This window comes from Oncorhynchus keta, chromosome 36 (genome assembly GCF_023373465.1).
Source record: "Oncorhynchus keta strain PuntledgeMale-10-30-2019 chromosome 36, Oket_V2, whole genome shotgun sequence".
Lineage (NCBI taxonomy): Eukaryota > Metazoa > Chordata > Actinopteri > Salmoniformes > Salmonidae > Oncorhynchus > Oncorhynchus keta.
In genome coordinates this window covers 27,386,520-27,406,584 of record NC_068456.1, presented here as the reverse complement: position 1 = coordinate 27,406,584, position 20,065 = coordinate 27,386,520, and the positions used below count along the sequence as shown (strand labels likewise).

At 41.8% G+C, this 20,065-nt stretch overlaps 1 protein-coding gene across 8 annotated transcripts in view; it reads left to right on the top strand.

The window, feature by feature from the left end:
* The window catches only part of LOC118369425 (calcium-activated potassium channel subunit alpha-1), a 388,748-nt gene that overhangs the window by 247,901 nt on the left and 120,782 nt on the right, over window positions 1-20,065 (top strand). For all 8 annotated transcript variants that reach the window (XM_052498738.1, XM_052498744.1, XM_052498740.1 and 5 more), the window contains exons 6-9: window positions 7,964-8,039; window positions 9,361-9,436; window positions 10,791-10,961; window positions 13,232-13,323. In XM_052498738.1, the coding sequence (XP_052354698.1) occupies window positions 7,964-8,039; window positions 9,361-9,436; window positions 10,791-10,961; window positions 13,232-13,323 (415 nt within the window). The remainder of the gene's footprint in view (window positions 1-7,963; window positions 8,040-9,360; window positions 9,437-10,790; window positions 10,962-13,231; window positions 13,324-20,065) is intronic.

The window sequence follows — 20,065 nt, the reverse complement described above, 5'->3', positions numbered from 1 at the left end:
AGCCTTGGCCAGATCAATGAATAGGGCTGCACAGTAATGTTTCTTATCGATGGCGGTTAAGATATCGTTTAGGACCTTGAGCGTGGCTGAGGTGCACCCATGACCAGCTCTGAAACCAGATTGCATAGCAGACATGGTATGGTGAGATTCGAAATGGTCGGTAATCTGTTTGTTGACTTGGCTTTCGAAGACCTTAGAAAGGCAGGGTAGGATAGATATAGGTCTGTAGCAGTTTGGGTCAAGAGTGTCACCCCCTTTGAAGATTTCCAATATTTGGGAATCTCAGACGACACGAAAGAGAGGTTGAACAGGCTAGTAATACGGGTGGCAACAATTTCGGGAATTATTTTTTGAAAGAAAAGGTCCAGATTGTCTAGCCCGGCTGATTTGTAGGGGTCCAGATTTTGCAGCTCTTTCAGAACATCAGCTGACTGGATTTGGGAGAAGGAGAAATGGGGATGGCTTTGGCGAGTTGAGGGGTACAGTGCTGTTGACCGGGGTAGGGGTAGCCAGGTGGAAAGCATGGCCAGCCGTAGAAAAATGCTTATTGAAATTATCAATTTCAGTGGATTTATCAGTGGTGACAGTGTTTCCTATCTTCAGTGCAGTGGGCAGCTGGGAGGAGGTGTTCTTATTCTCCATGGACTTTACAGTGTCCCAGAACTTCTTTGAGTTAGTGTTGCAGAAAGCAAATTTCTGCTTGAAAAGGCTAGCCTTGGCTTTTCTAACTACCTGTGTATAATGGTTTCTAGCTTCCCTGAAAAGCTGCATATCATGGGGGCTGTTCGATGCTAATGCAGAACGCAATAGGATGTTTTTGTTTTGGTTAAGGGCAGTCAGGTCTGGGGAGAACCAAGGGCTATATCTGTTCCTGGTTCTAAATTTCTTGAATGGGGCATGCTTATTTAAGATGGTTAGGAAGGCTTTTTTTTTTAAATAACCAGGCATCCTCTACTGACGGGATGAGGTCAATATTCTTCCAGGATACCCCGGCCAGGTCGATTAGAAAGGCCTGCTCGCTGAAGTGTTTCAGCGAGCGTTTTACAGTGATGAGTGGAGGTTGTTTGACCGCTGACCCATTACGGATGCAGGCAATGAGGCAGTGATCGCTGAGATCTTGGTTGAAGACAGTAATAATAATAATATAATAATAATATAATAATAATAATAATATAATATAATAATAATAATAATAATAATATAATAATAATAATAATAATAATAATAATAATAATAATAATATATAATATAATAATAATAATAATAATAATATAATAATAATAATAATATATGCCATTTAGCTGACGCTTTTATCCAAAGCGACTTACAGTCATGTGTGCATACATTCTACGTATGGGTGGTCCCGGGAATCGAACCCACTACCCTGGCGTTACAAGTGCCATGCTCTACCAACTGAGCCACAGAAGGACCACAGACAGCAGAGGTGTATTTAGAGGGCAAGTTGGTTAGGATGATATCTATGAGAGTGCCCGTGTTTACGGCTTTGGGGAGGTATCTGGTAGGTTCATTGATAATTTGTGTGAGATTGAGGGCATCAAGCTTAGATTGTAGGATGGCTGGGATGTTAAGCATGTCCCAGTTTAGGTCGCCTAGCAGCACGAGCTCTGAAGATAGATGGGGGGGGCAATCAGTTCACATATGGTGTCCAGAGCACAGCTGGGGGCAGAGGGTGGTCTATAGCAGGCGGCAACAGTGAAAGACTTGTTTTTAGAGAGGTGGATTTTTAAAAGTAGAAGTTCAAATTGTTTGGGTACAGACATGGATAGTAGGACAGAACTCTGCAGGCTATCTTTGCAGTAGATTGCAACACCGCCCCTTTGGCAGTTCTATCTTGTCTGAAAATGTTGTAGTTTGGGATGACAATTTCAGAATTTTGATGGTCTTCCTAAGCCAGGATTCAGACACAGCTAGAACATCTGGGTTGGCAGAGTGTGCTAAATCAGTGAATAAATCAAACTTAGGGAGGAAGCTTCTAATGTTAACATGCATGAAACCAAGGCTTTTACGGTTACAGAAGTCATCAAAAGAGAGCGCCTGGGGAATAGGAGTGGAGCTAGGCACTGCAGGGCCTGGATTCACCTCTACATCGCCAGAGGAACAGAGGAGGAGTAGGATGAGGGTACGGTATATATATATATATATAGGAGCAACGAGACTATAAGTATATGAGTAACTATATAGACTGTGTAAATATATGAGGAACTATAGACGGTATAAATATAGGAGGAACTATAGACGGTATAAATATAGGAGGAACTATTTAGACTGTATAATAAGATGTCAGTGTTAAATAATCCATTGTTTTCTGCGTTATGGAGACATGCAAAATGCCATTATAGAAGAAGGTATAAGCAGTGTTGTCATAGCTCTACATTATAATTCAAAGCCATGTTACATAATATCCCCATATTACTTCTGGAGCCTGTGTACTGTCAATTAATGTTTTGTATCCATGTCTCTCCATATCCACATCACTACTGCCCTCTGCTGGTGAGGGTAGTGTACTGTCTGTGTTGATCTCTGAATAGGCTTACAGACTCTAGTACAGTATCTGGCATGCTATCAGTGTGTGTGTTATAATCCCGACTGCCTGGACACAGGGTATTATCCCTGTTGTAACATGGTCATCCCCAGGCTGATGATTGATAAAAGACTCCAGTGTGTGTGTCTACTGTCAGTGACACGTGACAGAGGGGAAGGGGCTTGGCACATACCCACAGATTATTGTGATGATCCTTGCAGTGTTGTTGCATGTGTAGCAGATGCGGGCTAGTCAGCATACTAGTAGCCATCATGGAGTGACGCCACATGCCCTGAAACCTACAGTGTTGCACTCGCCCAACAAGGAACAATGTTCTTGGTATGGGAAATGGTTAGCACTGTAGCTTCCTCTTTCCTGCGCTACCTGTTCAGTAGTACAGATGGTTCTATTGCTGTGAGCTGATGTCAATACAAACTGCCATTCCACTTAATCCCCATGTAACTACTGTCCATATATCTGATATCTGCCAGTGACAGCACGGCATTTGTGATTAAATACAGATTATTGCTTCATCCCCCTCTCTCTCTCTCTCTCTCTCTCTCTCTCTCTCTCTCTCTCTCTCTCTCTCTCTCTCTCTCTCTCTCTCTCTCTCTCTCTCTCTCTCTGTCTCTCTCTCTCTCTCTCTCTCTCTCTCTCTCTCTCTCTCTCTCTCTCTCTCTCTCTCTCTCCCTCTCTCTCTCTCTCTCTCTCTCTCTAAATCCCTGGATGGGTTCAGGCACTTTTAAAAATGCCTCACCTCTGAACACGGCTCCTTATTGGTGGGAGAAACATCCACATGACTCTCTGTAGGTACACCAGAGAGGGCGAAGGGGAATCTGTTTGGGCCGCTCAGATTATTAACAGATCCTCTACTGTGTCACAGCTTATATCAGACCAGACCAGGATACAGTTTGTACCAGACAGGTACATGGTGGAGTTGTCTGTCTATCTGATTGTCACTCAGTCTGGTGTTCTCTTCTGCACGTGCAGCACTTGATTCTGCACCTTTTATCGGGTGTTCTATGCACGCAATTCTACCTGGAAAAACTCTACTTGTCTGTCTTCCAAATCATCTTTTTTCATCCATTTCCTCCTTCAAGAAACAGTTCTTCATCTCTTTCTTTGAGACACTCTTGAACACACAGCGTTGGACCTTAGAACTAGAGAATAGGACTTCTGAAGAATGAAAGCTTAGTTCCACTCTTCAGAAAGACAAGGACCCTTAAGAGAAACTACCGGAGACTCTGCAATAGATAACTAAATATCTGAGATCGATAGCGATGATCCCTACTAAGCTCCTGATGTACCGGGGTCCACGCGGTGCCGCCTCCCCTCGCCCCGAGACCCGTGGAGACACATTCAGGAGAAAGAAGTCGTGTGGAGAGTTGTTTCAGAAAGGGTACAGGGTGAGGCTGGGGCCTCGTGGAGTGGCTATGAAGAAGGAGAGGCAGAAGGGACCTTATCTTGCACTCTGGACCTCTCTGAACTTTCTCTCCAAATGGGGTAAGAATAGAGATCTAGGGCCATAGTTATTCTATGTGGAGTAAGACTGGTAGAATACAGTCTATACACTTCCTCTCCAAATGGGGTGAGAATAGAGATCTAGGGCCATAGTTATTCTATGTGGAGTAAGACTGGTAGAATACAGTCTATACACTTCCTCTCCAAATGGGGTGAGAATAGAGATCTAGGACCAAAGTCAAACTGTCTGGTCTTGTCTGTGATTCCTAGTTGTATAAACTATGTTCTGCTTAAAATGGGGTCTGTTCAAACATCTATCTGGTTAATCTCCAAATGCGGTAAGGACCGAGGTCTGGGAAGGGAATGGAATCTCTCGTGGTTATGATTCTTATTCTTTACTCTGCTCCTGCTGTGTGGTTGCCTGGCTACCCATACTCCTTGCTGCGGCCAAACGCTACGCCACGCTCGTTAGTTTCTTCTCCGCAATGAGTCTGGATCTGAGTACCTCCCCTACGATTTCTAGAATGGAAATACTTTATAGACTGTCTGATTGGTCCCAGAAACCAATGGGTTGTGCCAGAGCCAGAACACACATGGGTAAAGCAAAGTTTTGAAAATTCACCATTGGTTAGAGCTGATCCAATAGCTGATTACTTTGTTTTGTACAACACCCCTAATTTTGACATCACCACAAACGACTCTGATGATGTCAGTAAGACTGAAGTATGTAGCGAACAGCAGTGGAGGAATTCAATGGAATGGCTTAGTTTGTTGGAAAATCATGTTTGAGGCATCTGGGTTGTGGATTTGATTCCTGCATGGGCCGGGTATACTAAATACTTGTGGTAGCTGTAAATTGCCTCACTAAGACTTGTGTTTACAGAATGTATCTGTTTACACCATGAATGAAACTTTAAACAGATCTAAAAACACAAAGAGATTAGATTTCATGTAATCTTGGATACCAAAAACTAAAATCTTGCGTTAATTGCGTCAGACGATCGATTACGTTTTAGGGGTAGATGTATGAAAGAAATATACTAACCAGACTTGAGAAGTCTCCACCCCCGAAACAGATGTTTCAGTCCAGTGTGTGGGTCAAATCTCCCCTTCTAATATTCGGAGGATGCGAACCTTTGTAAAATCGTAATTTGTCCAAATGGTCAGGTGCTACGACACCATGTTACGTATGTACAGTGTGTCCATGAGAGATTAGATTTCAAGGAAATGTTTCAAAGTTAATCTGGTCAACATCGGCCTGCCCTTCTCTGTTAACCTAAGTCACTACTGGTGTGAATGATTCCATCCATCCATTCACACACGGTGAATCAGAGCAGGGAATATATTGGTGTAAACTGATATTGAGGCAGGTGTTGCATTGTGTCTCTAATCTCTGGGTGAGCCCATTTTGGAATCCGACAGATACACATGTAGGGCACAAACTCGCCCCTCCCCCCCTTTCCTTTCACCCTCAGAACAGCCCCAATTCATCGGGGAATGGACTCTACAAGGTGTTGAAAGCTTTACACAGGGATGCTGGCCCATTTTGACTCCAATGCTTCCCACTGTTGCCAACTTGGCTGGATGTCCTTTAAGTGGTGGACCATTCTTGATAAACACGGGATACTGTTGAGTGTAAAAAACTCAGCTGCGTTGCAGTTCTTGATTCAAACCAGTGCGCCAGGCACCTATTACCATACCCTTTCAAAGGTACTTAAATGTTTTGTCTTGCCCATTCACCCTCTGAAAGTCACATGTACACAATCCATGTTTCAATTGTCTCAAGGCTTAAACATCCTTCTTTAACCTGTCTCCTCCCCTTCATCTACACTGATTGAAGTGGATTTAACAAGTGACATTAACAAGGGATCATAGCTTTCACCTGGATTCACCTGGTCAGTCTGTCATGGAAAGAGCAGGTGTTCCTAATATAGCCACCTTAGAGGCTACAAATCACAAAGTATATCTACTGTACACTGCCTTTCAAAAGTTTGGGGTCGCTTAGAAATGTCCTTGTTTTGAAAGAAAAGCTACTTTTTTGACCATTAAAATAACATAAAATTGATCAGGAATACAGTGTAGACATTGTTAATGTTGTAAATTACTATTGTAGTTGGAAACAGCAGAGTTTTCTATGGAATATCTACATAGGCGTACAGAGGCCTATTATCAGCAACCATCACTCTTGTGTTCCAATGGCACGTTGTGTTTGCTAATACAAGTTTATCATTTTAAAAGGCTAATTGATCATTAGAAAACCCTTTTGCATTTATGTTTGCACAGCTGAAAACTGCTGTTCTGATTAAAGAAGCAATAAAACTGTCCTTCTTTAGACTAGTTGAGTATCTGGAGCATCAGCTTTTGTGGGTTCGATTACAGGCTCAAAATGGCCAGAAACAAAGACCTTTCTTCTGAAACTTGTCAGTCTATTCTTGTTCTGAGAAATGAAGGCTGTTCCATGTGAGAAATTGCCAAGAAACTGAAGATCTTGTACAACGCTGTGTACTACTCCCTTCACAGAACAGCGCAAACTGGCTCTAACCAGAATAGAAAGAGTGGGAGGCCCTGGTGCACAACTTAGCAAGAGGACAAGTACATTAGAGTGTCTCGTTTGAGAAACAGACGCCTCAAAAGTCCTCAAATGGCAGCTTCATTAAATACTACCTGCAAAACACCAGTCTCAACGTCAACAGTGAAGAGGTGACTCCAGGATGCTGGCCTTCTAAGAAAAAGCCATATCTCAGACTGGCCAATAAAAAAAAGATTTAGATGGGCAAAAGAACACAAACACTGGACAGAGGAACTCTGCCTAGAAGGCCAGCATCCCAGAGTCGCCTCTTCACTGTTGACGTTCTTTGTTTCTGGTCATTTTGAGCATGTAATGAAAACCACAAATGCTGATGCTCCAGATACTCAACTAGTCTAAAGAAGGCCAGTTTTATTGCTTCTTTAATCAGAACGACAGTTTTCAACTGTGCAAACGTAATTGCAAAAGGGTTTTCTTATGATCAATTAGCCTTTTACAATGATAAACTTGGATTAGCTAACACAACGTGCCATTGGAACACAGGAGTGATGGTTGCTGATAATGGGCCTCTGTACGCCTATGTAGATATTCCATAAAAAATCTGCCGTTTCCAGCTACAATAGTCATTTACAACATTAACAATGACTACACTGTATTTCTGATCAATTTGATGTTATTTTAATTGACAAAGAATGTTGCTTTTCTTTCAAAAACAAGGACATTTCTAAGTGACCACATACTTTTGAACGGTAGTGTATGTATATATGAAGAATAGTCATTTACAACATTAACAATGACTACACTGTATTTCTGATCAATTTGATGTTATTTTAATTGACAAAGAATGTTGCTTTTCTTTCAAAAACAAGGACATTTCTAAGTGACCACATACTTTTGAACGGTAGTGTATGTATATATGAAGAATACAGTACTGTATGTTTGATTAACGTACAGATGTAGGATCTTAATTTGAGCCAGTTTGCTTCAGCAAGATTGAAATGTATAGACATTTTTTGTAGGGGTTGATACATTTTTCGTTAGGGCAAATGAAGTCTGACATTTTAAATTGGAAATTACAAACTTAAAAAAAAAATCTTGAATACACTCAAAGTTTGCATTTCCTGAATTCTGGGCAATGCCCACATGAGATTTCATACTAAATACTAAATATTTTGGTGATATATTGACAATCTTTTGACTAACATGGACTTTCTCAGGTGTTCTTGTTCTGTCCAGTATTGTCATGTCATTTCTATGGTAATTTCTATGGTCAGCTCTTGTGTGATGTTGGATGTGTGATGTCGTAAAACACCATTGTTTTATAGTATGTATGATGATTAACATTAATTAATCTCTCTCTCTCTCTCTCTCTCTCTCTCTCTCTCTCTCTCTCTCTCTCTCTCTCTCTCTGTCTCTCTCTCTTTCTCTCTCAGGTTTAAGATTCCTGAGAGCCTTGAGATTGATACAGTTCTCTGAGATTTTACAGTTTTTGAATATCTTAAAAACAAGGTAAGTATTAGGGCTTTCATTGGACTACCGCCAAAACACCAACTATCTCCAGAATCCATCTGACATAGAAGCTCGGCTCAGGTTTGCTCTTTGTCAAGACGCTGTGGTGACACTTTATTTTACAGTCCTGTTCCAGACTTAGATATTTGAACTTAAGTGGTAACAACTTCAAAGCATGCAGGGAAAGGGGGATTCCTCATCACTTTTACAAATGATTTCATTCAAGCACCTGAAACAAATTTTACATGTACATTTTTGCTATTTAGCAGACATTCTTATCCAGAGCGACTTGCAGTAGTGATTGCAGTGCATTTTGTGCTTTTTCATACTGGTCCACCATGGGAATTGAACCCACAACCATAGTTTTGCAAGCACCATGCTGTCCCAACTCAGCCACACAGGACACATTGTATAGTAGCTCCAATGAATCTCACTCATGTCTTCTGAAATTGTTATGTAATAACTATGTAATTTAACTTCTATTTTCCCATGTGGCTGGGTAAATAGCAGGACTGTCCAGTAAAGTGTCACTGAGGCTAGATAACTGTTTGGCCCAGCGTGCCTCTTCTCTCCTTGCTGGACTGTTGCCACTGTAAACACAGAGTCGTTGAGTAATGTACAGTGATCCTCTCTTTCTGTGGTTCAGCACTAACGTAGGTAAAGGGAGAGATAGGGAGAGAGGGAGGGAGAGAGATAGAAAGTGAAAAAGGAGAGTATGTGATGAATGTAGACAGATCCTGAACTAAAGCATGACACCTTCCCTATTACAGCAGGGCAAGAACAGACACCGCGGTAGCTGTTGACTATATGTAGGGAAAACAACACAAGATGATGGGTAGAGTGCTGGCAACAGCATTCCACAAAAGATGTCATGACATAATGTGCCTTAGCAGTTCAATAGAATAATCCCTTTCAGCTTAATTCATTTTATGTTTGTTTGGGTGCATTTTTGTTTTTGACCTGATCCCACCCCCTAGAGACCCACAGTCCCATTCATTTCCTGGCGTAGAGAAAGAGAACAGAATAGCACGTCTTTACATTTTTTTTATTTTAAATAATACTTAAAGACATTTTCTTTTGTATCTTACAGGGATACAATGCCAGACATAAAGACAGAACTTGACGTAATGATAAAATAATGACAGGAGCGGAGAGGACATGTACAGGACAGTACTGTACTTTACAACCTAAACCTGGTGTTTTCTAGCCTCACCACCTCAGACCCAGTAGATGAACCTCTCCCATTACATTATTCTCTTTCTGTCACCCTTACCTGGTCTGGATCTCTTTGAGAGATTTTTATGGTTCTTATTCTACCCAGCAATTCCATCAAGCTGGTGAACCTGTGTTCCATCTTCATAAGCACATGGCTAACAGCTGCCGGATTCATACATTTGGTAAGTGGCCGGGCGGGGGGGCTGGGCTACAGGGGGAGTAAGGGAGGTTAGAACTCCTAACGCTTGGTCCGAAAACAACCTCTAGCTCCTCCCTTCCCCCTGGATGTGTGGCAGATCTGGAGTGCTGAAGGGTCCCAGACCAACCCCTACCCCCTACCCCCTGGGCACTCCTGTAAGTTCGAAACGATCGGATTGGTATGTAAACAATACAGAACTAATTGAATACAGTTGTGTGCACTAAAAAGTTAGATTTAATTTTGTATAAACCCTGCACTGCTCTACAGGTGTTTTTGTGACAAACCATCGCTGGGATACCATAGAGCACTTTGTTGCACACCCATTGTGGCAATAGTTCTGCCAGTACCAAAATACAACATTTTCAGTGCCCGCAACTATATGGAAATTCCCAGCCTATCTGAAGGCAAGGTGAAGCAGCAATTTACCATGTTGCTTAAACCTATACGATCTTCTCAGATCCACAGCAGGGCCTAGGGGGTAGGGGCCGGGGCTTGATTTGAGAATCAGCACGTTAGTTAAAAAGGCTAGGTGGGCGCCGTCTTCGTGTAGCCCCCACCTACCCGGTTCAGATGTGCTGCCACCCGAGTGGAGGGGCCTAGGGATTGTCTTCGGACCGGCCAATAGAGGGTGTTTCCATGTGATGATGAAGAGTTAGGGGCGCTTTAATCAATCATTAGAACTACAGTCTGTCCTTTTTATTAGTAAAACTACAGATCATTTAATCAAATCTGACCTTTTTTCACTTTTTCTGTTATTTCTTACAAACAGCTGGCTCAAGTTGTCAGTACACTTATATCAATGACTCAACCAACAGTACAGTAACACACCAACCAATACAGCATTAGAACATGCAGGTGAATACCGCTAACCTCCTGGCACTAGATGGCAGCATTAGATCAATATTAAGGTTCCAGAAATCCTGCTTATCAGATTAGAATGAAAGCACATCAGTTCACCAGGGCCAGATTCAATCAAACTTGTATTGAGAAGGTCGTATGCAGGGCCTTTGTTTGCAAACTGCTGCCCTAAGTGTCAGAACCATGTCGTGTTCAGTTCAGTCGTTCCGAACTGGAGGCACGACAGTGGAGGAGGTACTCGGTAGTGTTACAGCATCCTCAACCACACAGGAAATGTATTAATCCGCGGGAAGACATGTTTGTTGGCTACTGTGTATATATACTCTGCAATGCTGGTTTGATTGATTCTTAAGACCATGTTGGTGATAGGATGAACCTTTAGAACCTGCTTCAGAGGTTGTGATAAAAATCCTTCCAATGTTTTTGCTTCTGACTGACATTCTACCCTGTTCAAATCTCCTTCCCACTCCCGTTTCTAGGTGGAAAACTCAGGGGATCCTTGGGAAAACTTCCAAAATTCCCAGTCACTTTCCTATTGGGAATGTGTCTACTTGCTCATGGTCACTATGTCAACAGTGGGCTACGGGGACGTCTATGCAAAAACCACCCTAGGACGCCTGTTCATGGTCTTCTTCATCCTCGGGGGTTTGGTAAAACAACATTTTTCTATCCCCTCCTCCGACCCCACCCCCCCCACCCTCAACCTGCCTGTCTCCATCTTCACACCATATCAGTGTTAAACCAGACAGAAAAATCACTAAACGATACTTTAGACTTCAATGTCTTTGTCAACATTATTACCTGTGAAGTATTTTGAAATGTAGCTTAATGATAGTTTAGGATTGTTTACATAGTACTGTTAAGCTTACCTATTTAGATATGTACAGTGTGCCTCCCTGCTTACACTACTATCAATGTTATTTGTCTGTATCTGGGTACTGTAGTTTCTCCCCTTGTCCCCCTTCCTGTAGCGTGTGGGTTGTATTGGTCTAAAGAGTAGTTATAAGATAATGTTCTACACCTGCGGCCTGATAATGTTGTTGTTGCCGTTCTTCTTAAAGCAGTCTGCGATCTCAGGACTACTCCCTTCCTCTCGTGTCCCTCCCCACTATTCCAACAAACACAGTGGCAGGAAGACCAGGCCTAGGCCAGCCTGAGTGTTACCATAGCGACTGCAGCTCTTTTTTGCCGACTGACATTTAACCACAGTCAGACCAGCACCCCCTAGAGGAAAAGGGTCTCACTGCAGCTAAACCCATGTCCGTTAGTTTGGACTATTAGCCTATAACACCATCCATCTCATATGATCAGGTAGATGATGACCATCCCCCCAGCTGTTTGAGAGTGTGCCATGTGGTCGTCATAGAGATGTAATAAAATAAAGGAAGTGTGTTACTATGTCTAAAGGCCATTCAGGGTTAGCAGCAGCAGGTCTGCTTCTATACGGTTAGCAAACAGCTCAACAATTAATGGATAGCTAAACGGTTAGCAAACAGCTCAACAATTAATGGATAGCTAAACGGTTAGCAAACAGCTCAACAGTGAGTGGATAGCTAAACGGTTAGCAAACATCTCAACAGTTAGTGGATAACTAAATGGTTAGCAAACAGCTCAAGAGTTAGAGAATAGCTAAATGGTTAGCAAACATCTCAACAGTTAGTGGATAGCTAAATGGTTAGCAAACAGCTCAACAGTTAATGGATAGCTCAACTGTTAGCAAACATCTCAACAGTTAGTGGGTATCTATACAGATAGCAAACAGCTCAACAGTTAGTGGGTATCTATACAGTTAGCAAATGGCTCAAAGTTTGAATAGCTATACAGTTAGAAAACAGCTCAAAGCTTTGAATAGCTAGCAAACGGCTCAAAGGTTTGAATAGATATAGTTAGCAAACAGCTCAAATGTTTGAATAGATATAGTTAGCAAACGGCTCAAAGGTTTGAATAGATATAGTTAGCAAACGACACAAAGGTTTGAATAGATATAGTTAGCAAACGGCTCAAAGGTTTGAATAGATATAGTTAGCAAACGGCTCAAAGGTTTGAATAGCTATACAGTTAGCAAACGGCTCAAAGGTTTGAAAAGCTATTCAGTTAGCAAATGGATCAACGGTTTGTGAATAGCTAAATAGTAAGCAAACCGCTCAACGTATTTGCAAATAGCTAAACAGATACTGGGTAGCTAAATTGCTAGCAAAGCGCTCAACCGCTAAACAGTCATCAAAAATAAGTAAACAGTGCTAGCATGATATTGATATTGACATTGACATAGGCAGGAAAAGAGAAGTACTGTACTTCAGGACAGCAGGCTGCAACACTTTGCCAAATGCATCCAGCTCATTCCCACTGCCCTCCAAATGAGTCTTAATGTGTTTTGCAGCTGTGGACCATCAGGCCGGCCTGCTCAAATCAACCTGCCACATCATTGGTGTTTGTTGGACAAAACATGGCACATAGGTTTTTTTCCCCCCTCTTCTCTTTGCCACTTTCAGATATTTCGGATGCTATTTCAGATCGACCGTTGTTGGTCAGCTGTGGCGATATTTACACTTTTTATATTTTCTTCCCAAAACCCTTGACCCTTAAAAACTGGGGTTTTCTTAATAAAAATATTTTCTTTTGATTTTATCCCAAAATTATTTTTTTTAAACATTGATTGGGCAACACATCTCTAAGTTTGTTCTCTTCTTTAAAGTGTCAATGCTGAGTGAGAACTACAAGAGAAACTTCTGGACACTAACAACCCCCCAGTTTTTCAGCATTTGCACATTTATTTGATATCTGATATCTTAAGAACTATTTTTGTCTCCACCCAGAACTCTGTTTGGATTTAAGCGCCCGCTAGACGGCTCCCCCTCCACCCCCTCTATGGCCTAGTGTCTTCTTTAGTCTCTTCTTGTGTCTCCTATCTTCTCCTTAGGCCATGTTTGCCAGCTACGTCCCTGAAATCATAGAGTTAATAGGAAACCGCAAGAAATATGGTGGTTCCTATAGTGCGGTTAATGGGAGAAAGTAAGTATTTTCCGGAAGGTTCTGCTGTCTTTCCTTGTACGAGGTAGAACCCTTTCTGCATGCCCTTTTCTTTTTTCTGTTTCATGCATGTAGGCCATGTTTGCTCGCTACGTGCCAGAAATTGCTGCTCTCATCCTTAATCGGAAGAAATACGGAGGGAGTTATAACTCAACACGAGGCAGAAAGTAAGTCCAAATCCAGACAAGGTGTGTTTGTGTGACTCGAGTGCACCCCCCTCAGGTTTAGAATGGTATGGGGGGTTGATTCACCAAATTTCCATTACTGTAGTCACACTGCGTGACTGGAGACCTTGGCCATAAGGACACATGTCCATGTCACTTTACTCTCAATTTTCTCTCTTTCTGTCCCTGTCTCTCTTATCTAATCTCTCTCTCTCTCTCTCTCTGTCTGTCGCTCACTCAGTGCTCACCTGAAGTCCATCCTTGTGCTTTTGTTTTTAATTTTTTACTTTGAAACATCCTATGTGCTGCATCTTAATGAATTCAAACTAGAGCTTTCATGACTACATTGTAGACCTATGGTATTAATATGTGTTGTCCGACCTCTTAATTCTCAAACCGTCCAATGACATTCCTCCAATTGTGCTCTCACTATAAGGACGAATCAGGATCATGATGATACATCATTGTAAAATAATTAGTCATGAAACCCCTACTATCTGCTGTAAAAAAAAATACACCTTTCTGCTTCACAAGAAAATAGAAAAAAATATAATCCTCAACTGCATTATTATTGGTGGTCTTTTAGAAGCATCATCAATCTCAATGACATTACAGGATATTCTTTTAGAAGCATCATCAATCTCAATGACATTACAGGATATTATTTTAGAAGCATCATCAATCTCAATGACATTACAGGATATTATTTTAGAAGCATCATCAATCTCAATGACATTACAGGATATTCTTTTAGAAGCATCATCAATCTCAATGACATTACAGGATATTCTTTTAGAAGCATCATCAATCTCAATGACATTACAGGATATTATTTTAGAAGCATCATCAATCTCAATGACATTACAGGATATTATTTTAGAAGCATCATCAATCTCAATGACATTACAGGATATTATTTTAGAAGCATCATCAATCTCAATGACATTACAGGATATTCTTTTAGAAGCATCATCAATCTCAATGACATTACAGGATATTATTTTAGAAGCATCATCAATCTCAATGACATTACAGGATATTCTTTTAGAAGCATCATCAATCTCAATGACATTACAGGATATTCTTTTAGAAGCATCATCAATCTCAATGACATTACAGGATATTATTTTAGAAGCATCATCAATCTCAATGACATTACAGGATATTCTTTTAGAAGCATCATCAATCTCAATGACATTACAGGATATTCTTTTAGAAGCATCATCAATCTCAATGACATTACAGGATATTCTTTTCTTGCTTTCATTTTGCTTGAGTTACTCCGCATGAGACATGCTTTTTATTTGTATTTATTTGCATAATTTATCTGCATGATCTCTGTGACCTGAGCTCCCCTCCGTTGGCTTTTTCACGTTTCATGGTTCCCATGGCAAACTGTACAAAAAGCTAAACTTCCTGTCTTGTCACCGCCAGCCGCATCACCTCTGCTCGACATGACTCTGGCCCTGATCTTCAGTCAGCTCCTACACCCTGAATGCTGGATGCCTCGCTCTCATTGGAGGCTCGCGATTGCTCTTGGCTTGCTTTGCCCGCTTGGTTTTTGGTGTCCTGTCGTTTGGTTTGTGTGGCAGTAGTTGTGTTGGCCAGAGGTTGTGGTGTTTTTGTGTGTGTGTGTGGACGTTCAGAACACAGTGTGTTGTGTGTGTGTGTACAGTGTGTGTATTGTGGCTGAATCCCTGGTTCTGTGGCTCAATCTTCACTGGCTCAACAGCTCATCACAGCACATGGACTAACTAGCCTCATAGTTAGACACAGACTAACCTCACTGCTCCTCATAGTTAGACACAGACTAACCTCACTGCTCCTCATAGTTAGACACAGACTAACCTCACTGCTCCTCATAGTTAGACACAGACTAACCTCACTGCTCCTCATAGTTAGACACAGACTAACCTCACTGCTCCTCATAGTTAAACACAGACTAACCTCACTGCTCCTCATAGTTAGACACAGACTAACCTCATAGTTAGACACATACTAACCTCACTGCTCCTCATAGTTAGACACAGACTAACCTCACTGCTCCTCATAGTTAGACACAGACTAACCTCATAGTTAGACACAGACTAACCTCATAGTTAGACACAGACTAACCTCATAGTTAGACACAGACTAACCTCGCTGCTCCTCATAGTTAGACACAGACTAACCTCATAGTTAGACACAGACTAACCTCACTGCTCCTCATAGTTAGACACAGACTAACCTCACTGCTCCTCATAGTTAGACACAGACTAACCTCACTGCTCCTCATAGTTAGACACAGACTAACCTCACTGCTCCTCATAGTTAGACACAGACTAACTTCACTGCTCCTCATAGTTAGACACAGACTAACCTCACTGCTCCTCCTAGTTTAGCTCAGCAGGATAGAGAGACTTCCTGCATCTCTTTCTCTATTTCACCTTCATTATATTTTCTATCTTACCATTTTCCCTTCTGTCTTTCTTTTTCTCCCTCTTTCTCTTCATTCTCCCCCTTCATCTCTCTCTCTCTCTCTTCCTACCCCCTTCCCCCCTCTCTGCATGGTCACGCAGGGCTGTCAGTGAACCATGCATACTGACATTCCACAGTAGAGAGAGAGCTATTAGAAACCAGTCTTTGTTTGAAGCTGTTTCCACGTCAGTGAGACACGATTGATGAGATGTTATGTTTGTCTGGCGCCCTGCGTCTCCATTCACTGACGGGGTAATGAGAGAAGGGTTTGTCAAAACTGCAGACTCCCCCTCTCCCTCACTCCCCCTTTCACACACACTTTCACACACACTCCCTCTTTCCCCCTTTCACCATGTCTTGCCTTCTCTCTTCATGTCTCTCTCTCTTTCCCCTCTCCTCTATTTTTCTCTCTTTCTCCCCCTCCACTTCTCCTTCTCTCTGGCTTTAATGTACGGTAGTAATCAGGCCCTCACTTCAGCCAGCCAATCATAGAGGCATCAGGATCTGTGTGTTATTATGTTAAATACTGTATGCATGTGTTCATATTGGATATGTATACTATAGATCATGACACATATACAAACACATTTGTCATAATGGTTTCCTCTCGAGAGTACACTTTTTGAGCAAGGAAAAAGCTAAAGCTGCACCCACCTTGTGGTTCTCATTAGGGCTCTGTGATTTTCATAACGGCTCTGTGGTTTCCGTTAGTCCCCACTGAAACAGAGGGGCTGGTGTGGAAACTGGCCTAAACCCTGGCTGAACCCTGCAGTGCTCTGAATGTGTTCTATGAGGGCCTGTGAGGGCCAGCAGCCTGTGATGTGGAGACTTGGAGACTCTCATCCCTGTCACACATATTATATAATATGTACAGCAGGCTCCCTCTAGTGTATATGTATATATGTATTAACATATATAAATATCCCAATTAATGTGACACTGAACATGTCGTTACCTTCATGAATAACATTACACTATACAGTATATACGCTCTCCAGTATTCAGGTTAGATAGCATCAAAATATATCTTGTTTCTGTGGCAAATGGTGTTTTTTATGCTACACCACGTTCCATTAGTTGAAACAAAATAGGCCACAGTTGAGTGGAAAACACAAAAAGATGGTGTCTTGTTGCCTTTCCTTCTGCGTCTTACAGTATCAGCCTAAGGATCAGAGTGATAGTAATGGTGTGACCTCTGCTGGTGTTTGAGCTGTCTTTGCTGTGGTGAAGTATTTCATGTGTTCCTGATGATATGGTTTGTTATGTTGATATCCTGCATGGTCTGTAATGGACGTTCTCAGACTTCCCTTGTGCATTTTGGTGTGATGATGTGCACCTTTTATTCCGGCGCTTGGTATTTGTGTGTAATATTTTCTCATTTATGTTCTTGTGCCACCGTGATTGTACACCCAACTTGAGTTTTTTCAGTGTGATGTTTCATTGAGGAGTCCAGGGTTGAATACGCTTAAAGGAAGTTGTATTTTTTCCGTCAGGTAGCCTAGCGGTTAGAGCGTTGGGCCAGTAACCGAAAGGATGCTGGTTTGAATAACAGAACTGTCAAGGGGAAAAATCTGTCTGTCCTTGAGCAAGACACTTTACCCTAATTTGCTTGTGGGACTTACTTATATGGCTGACCCTGTAAAACAACACATATCACTTTGCCTAGCTGGTGTATGACAATAAAAAAAACATCTAATTGTTGAATTATGTATCCGTACCACTCCTTTAAATATGAAGCTAAATACCTTCCTTGACTTGGATACTGTGGTGTGGTCTTGAATGCTAGCCCTGGTACACCAATAGGGGTAATCATCAGTGGTCTGTCTGTCCTTTAATGAAATCAACTTAATCGTTTATACTCCCAACAATTGTTCCGCTTAAAAAAATCTGTCAAGTTCCACTGATAACTAATATATTCATGGAGAAGAAATGTCTGAGATGAGCTGTGTGTGTGCCCACGCCTGTGTGTGTGTGCCCACGCCTGTGTGTGTGTGCCCACGCCTGTGTGTGTGTGCCCACGCCTGTGTGTGTGTGCCCACGCCTGTGTGTGTGTGCCCACGCCTGTGTGTGTGTGCCCACGCCTGTGTGTGTGTGCCCACGCCTGTGTGTGTGCCCACGCCTGTGTGTGTGGGTGTTCTCTTAATGCAAAGGCACAAAAAAGCCAGACACTACGCTGCACAAATCCCATTTATTCAGCCTCTGAAGATGACATCTGGACATTGGGAGTAGGAGAGAGAGAGAGAGGGGGGACCTCTACTCATCATCTGATATCACCAGACAGAGCTTTGCAGCCTCATTCCATCACTGGATTGCCAGGCCAGGGCCCACCATGCAATCATCACTGCTCTTTTAAATGCTTAAAGTGATGATGGGCAGATCTGTAAAGATATTTTGTTCAATGGCTACCATGCCATGTGTTTTCATCATGTTATGTCCACCAGATTGTCTACTCTCTGACCTTTGTCCACCTCAGTCTGCTCCTTAATGTGCTTCAATGGCACTTGGTCACAATCATCTGGACTGGACTTCATCACCAACTGATACAGATGTATTTACCATTCATATTCACACATATTCACTCACACTCTGTTACAGTTGAGTCCTCATATACAACGGGAGTTAATGTATGATCTAATGGTCTCATCTTCTCCCAGTATGAGAACATGGGCTTGGATCAGAGTGTGGTAGAACCAGGAGTTGGAACTGGTTGGAACAGAACCAAAATGTATTGAGGAACAGAATCAGAACCAAGAACAAAAGTGATCTATACTGTTCCGGAACAGAACCATTATTTTAAAATGAATGGAAACTGGATAATAACGTTAATATACGTTCCGGGGCATGCAAAGCCAATGCAAAGCTCTCACTATATCACTCAAAAATGTATTCCAGTGTCTGCCTGCCAGCTGAAAATCTTTGTGAGTGTGTGTTCATGTGTAGGCTACCTGGCCCTCCCGATTCGAAGCATTGGCTTCTGTAGTCTACTGACATTAGAAGTGGGATTCAGAAATTAAGGAGAGAGATTTTGAATTAGAGAAGAATGGGTTATCTATTTCAATGCTAGTTAAGGATACTATAGTAATCACATTTCACATTGGATTTATGAACTACAAAAAGGAAAGATGTGTTTTTATTTAAATTCTGGTGCCGATCTGCACACACAAGCTTGTTATCTAGCTAGCTCATTAAGCCAACTCCCGGAAGTTCAAACTTCCTTCATAGAAGCCACTCCTCTGTAGGTAGAGTTCTGTGGGCCTAATTCAGATAATACTCTTCAAGCCAAGCGTCCTCTTCCAACCTCTCTCGCAACTCACGTCCAATGCATGTTAACAGCTTCAGCTTGCCCGCTCCAGCACTGATTGGTGAAGTATTTTTTTTAAATAAAAAAATACAGATTTTAGAGGGTTAGAAAGGTACAGAAAGGAAAAATATGAACCGTTACTGTTTTGGGTTCAAACCGGTTCAGAACTTTATTTTGCTGTTCGGAACAGTGGAACTGAACAAAAAAAAATGGTTCCAATCTCTGGTTAGAACAGATTGAGTTAGGTCTTGTAAAGTGAACAGACCAAACTACAGCTCTTCAGTGAGTCAGGCTGTCTGTGTATTTGGCTACTAACTGCTCCACATCTCTTTAGCATGTAGAGCCATAGCCATTACACACATTGTCTTACAGGTCTTTGTAGGGCAATTAGATTGGCTGACCCGTCTCTGTGTCCAATGTAATCCCCTGGATGACTAGAGGCTGGAGTCAACGAGAGTATGTTTGGGCTTCTCTTTATTTGCGGTTTGCCTTCGAATGCTGGCTTGATGACGTTGAGTTAGTTTTGCCTACAAGTACATATGAGACCATAAGATGAATGATTAAAACTGTCTTTAATCATCCGGATTAGATTAATTATGTAGAGTTTCAACCTAATACTTTAGCTGGGTCGTTCCACGAAAAATAGTGCCTTTTTGTCCCTTTGATATTTTTAGTTTAAATTGGGCACCAATATATAATTTTAAAAGCCTTTTCTATTCAATGAAGTGCCCTTTAATATAGACCACGTTGAGAATTCAAGAAATCAGATTTGTAATATAAATAAAGACTTGCTAAAGTGCAA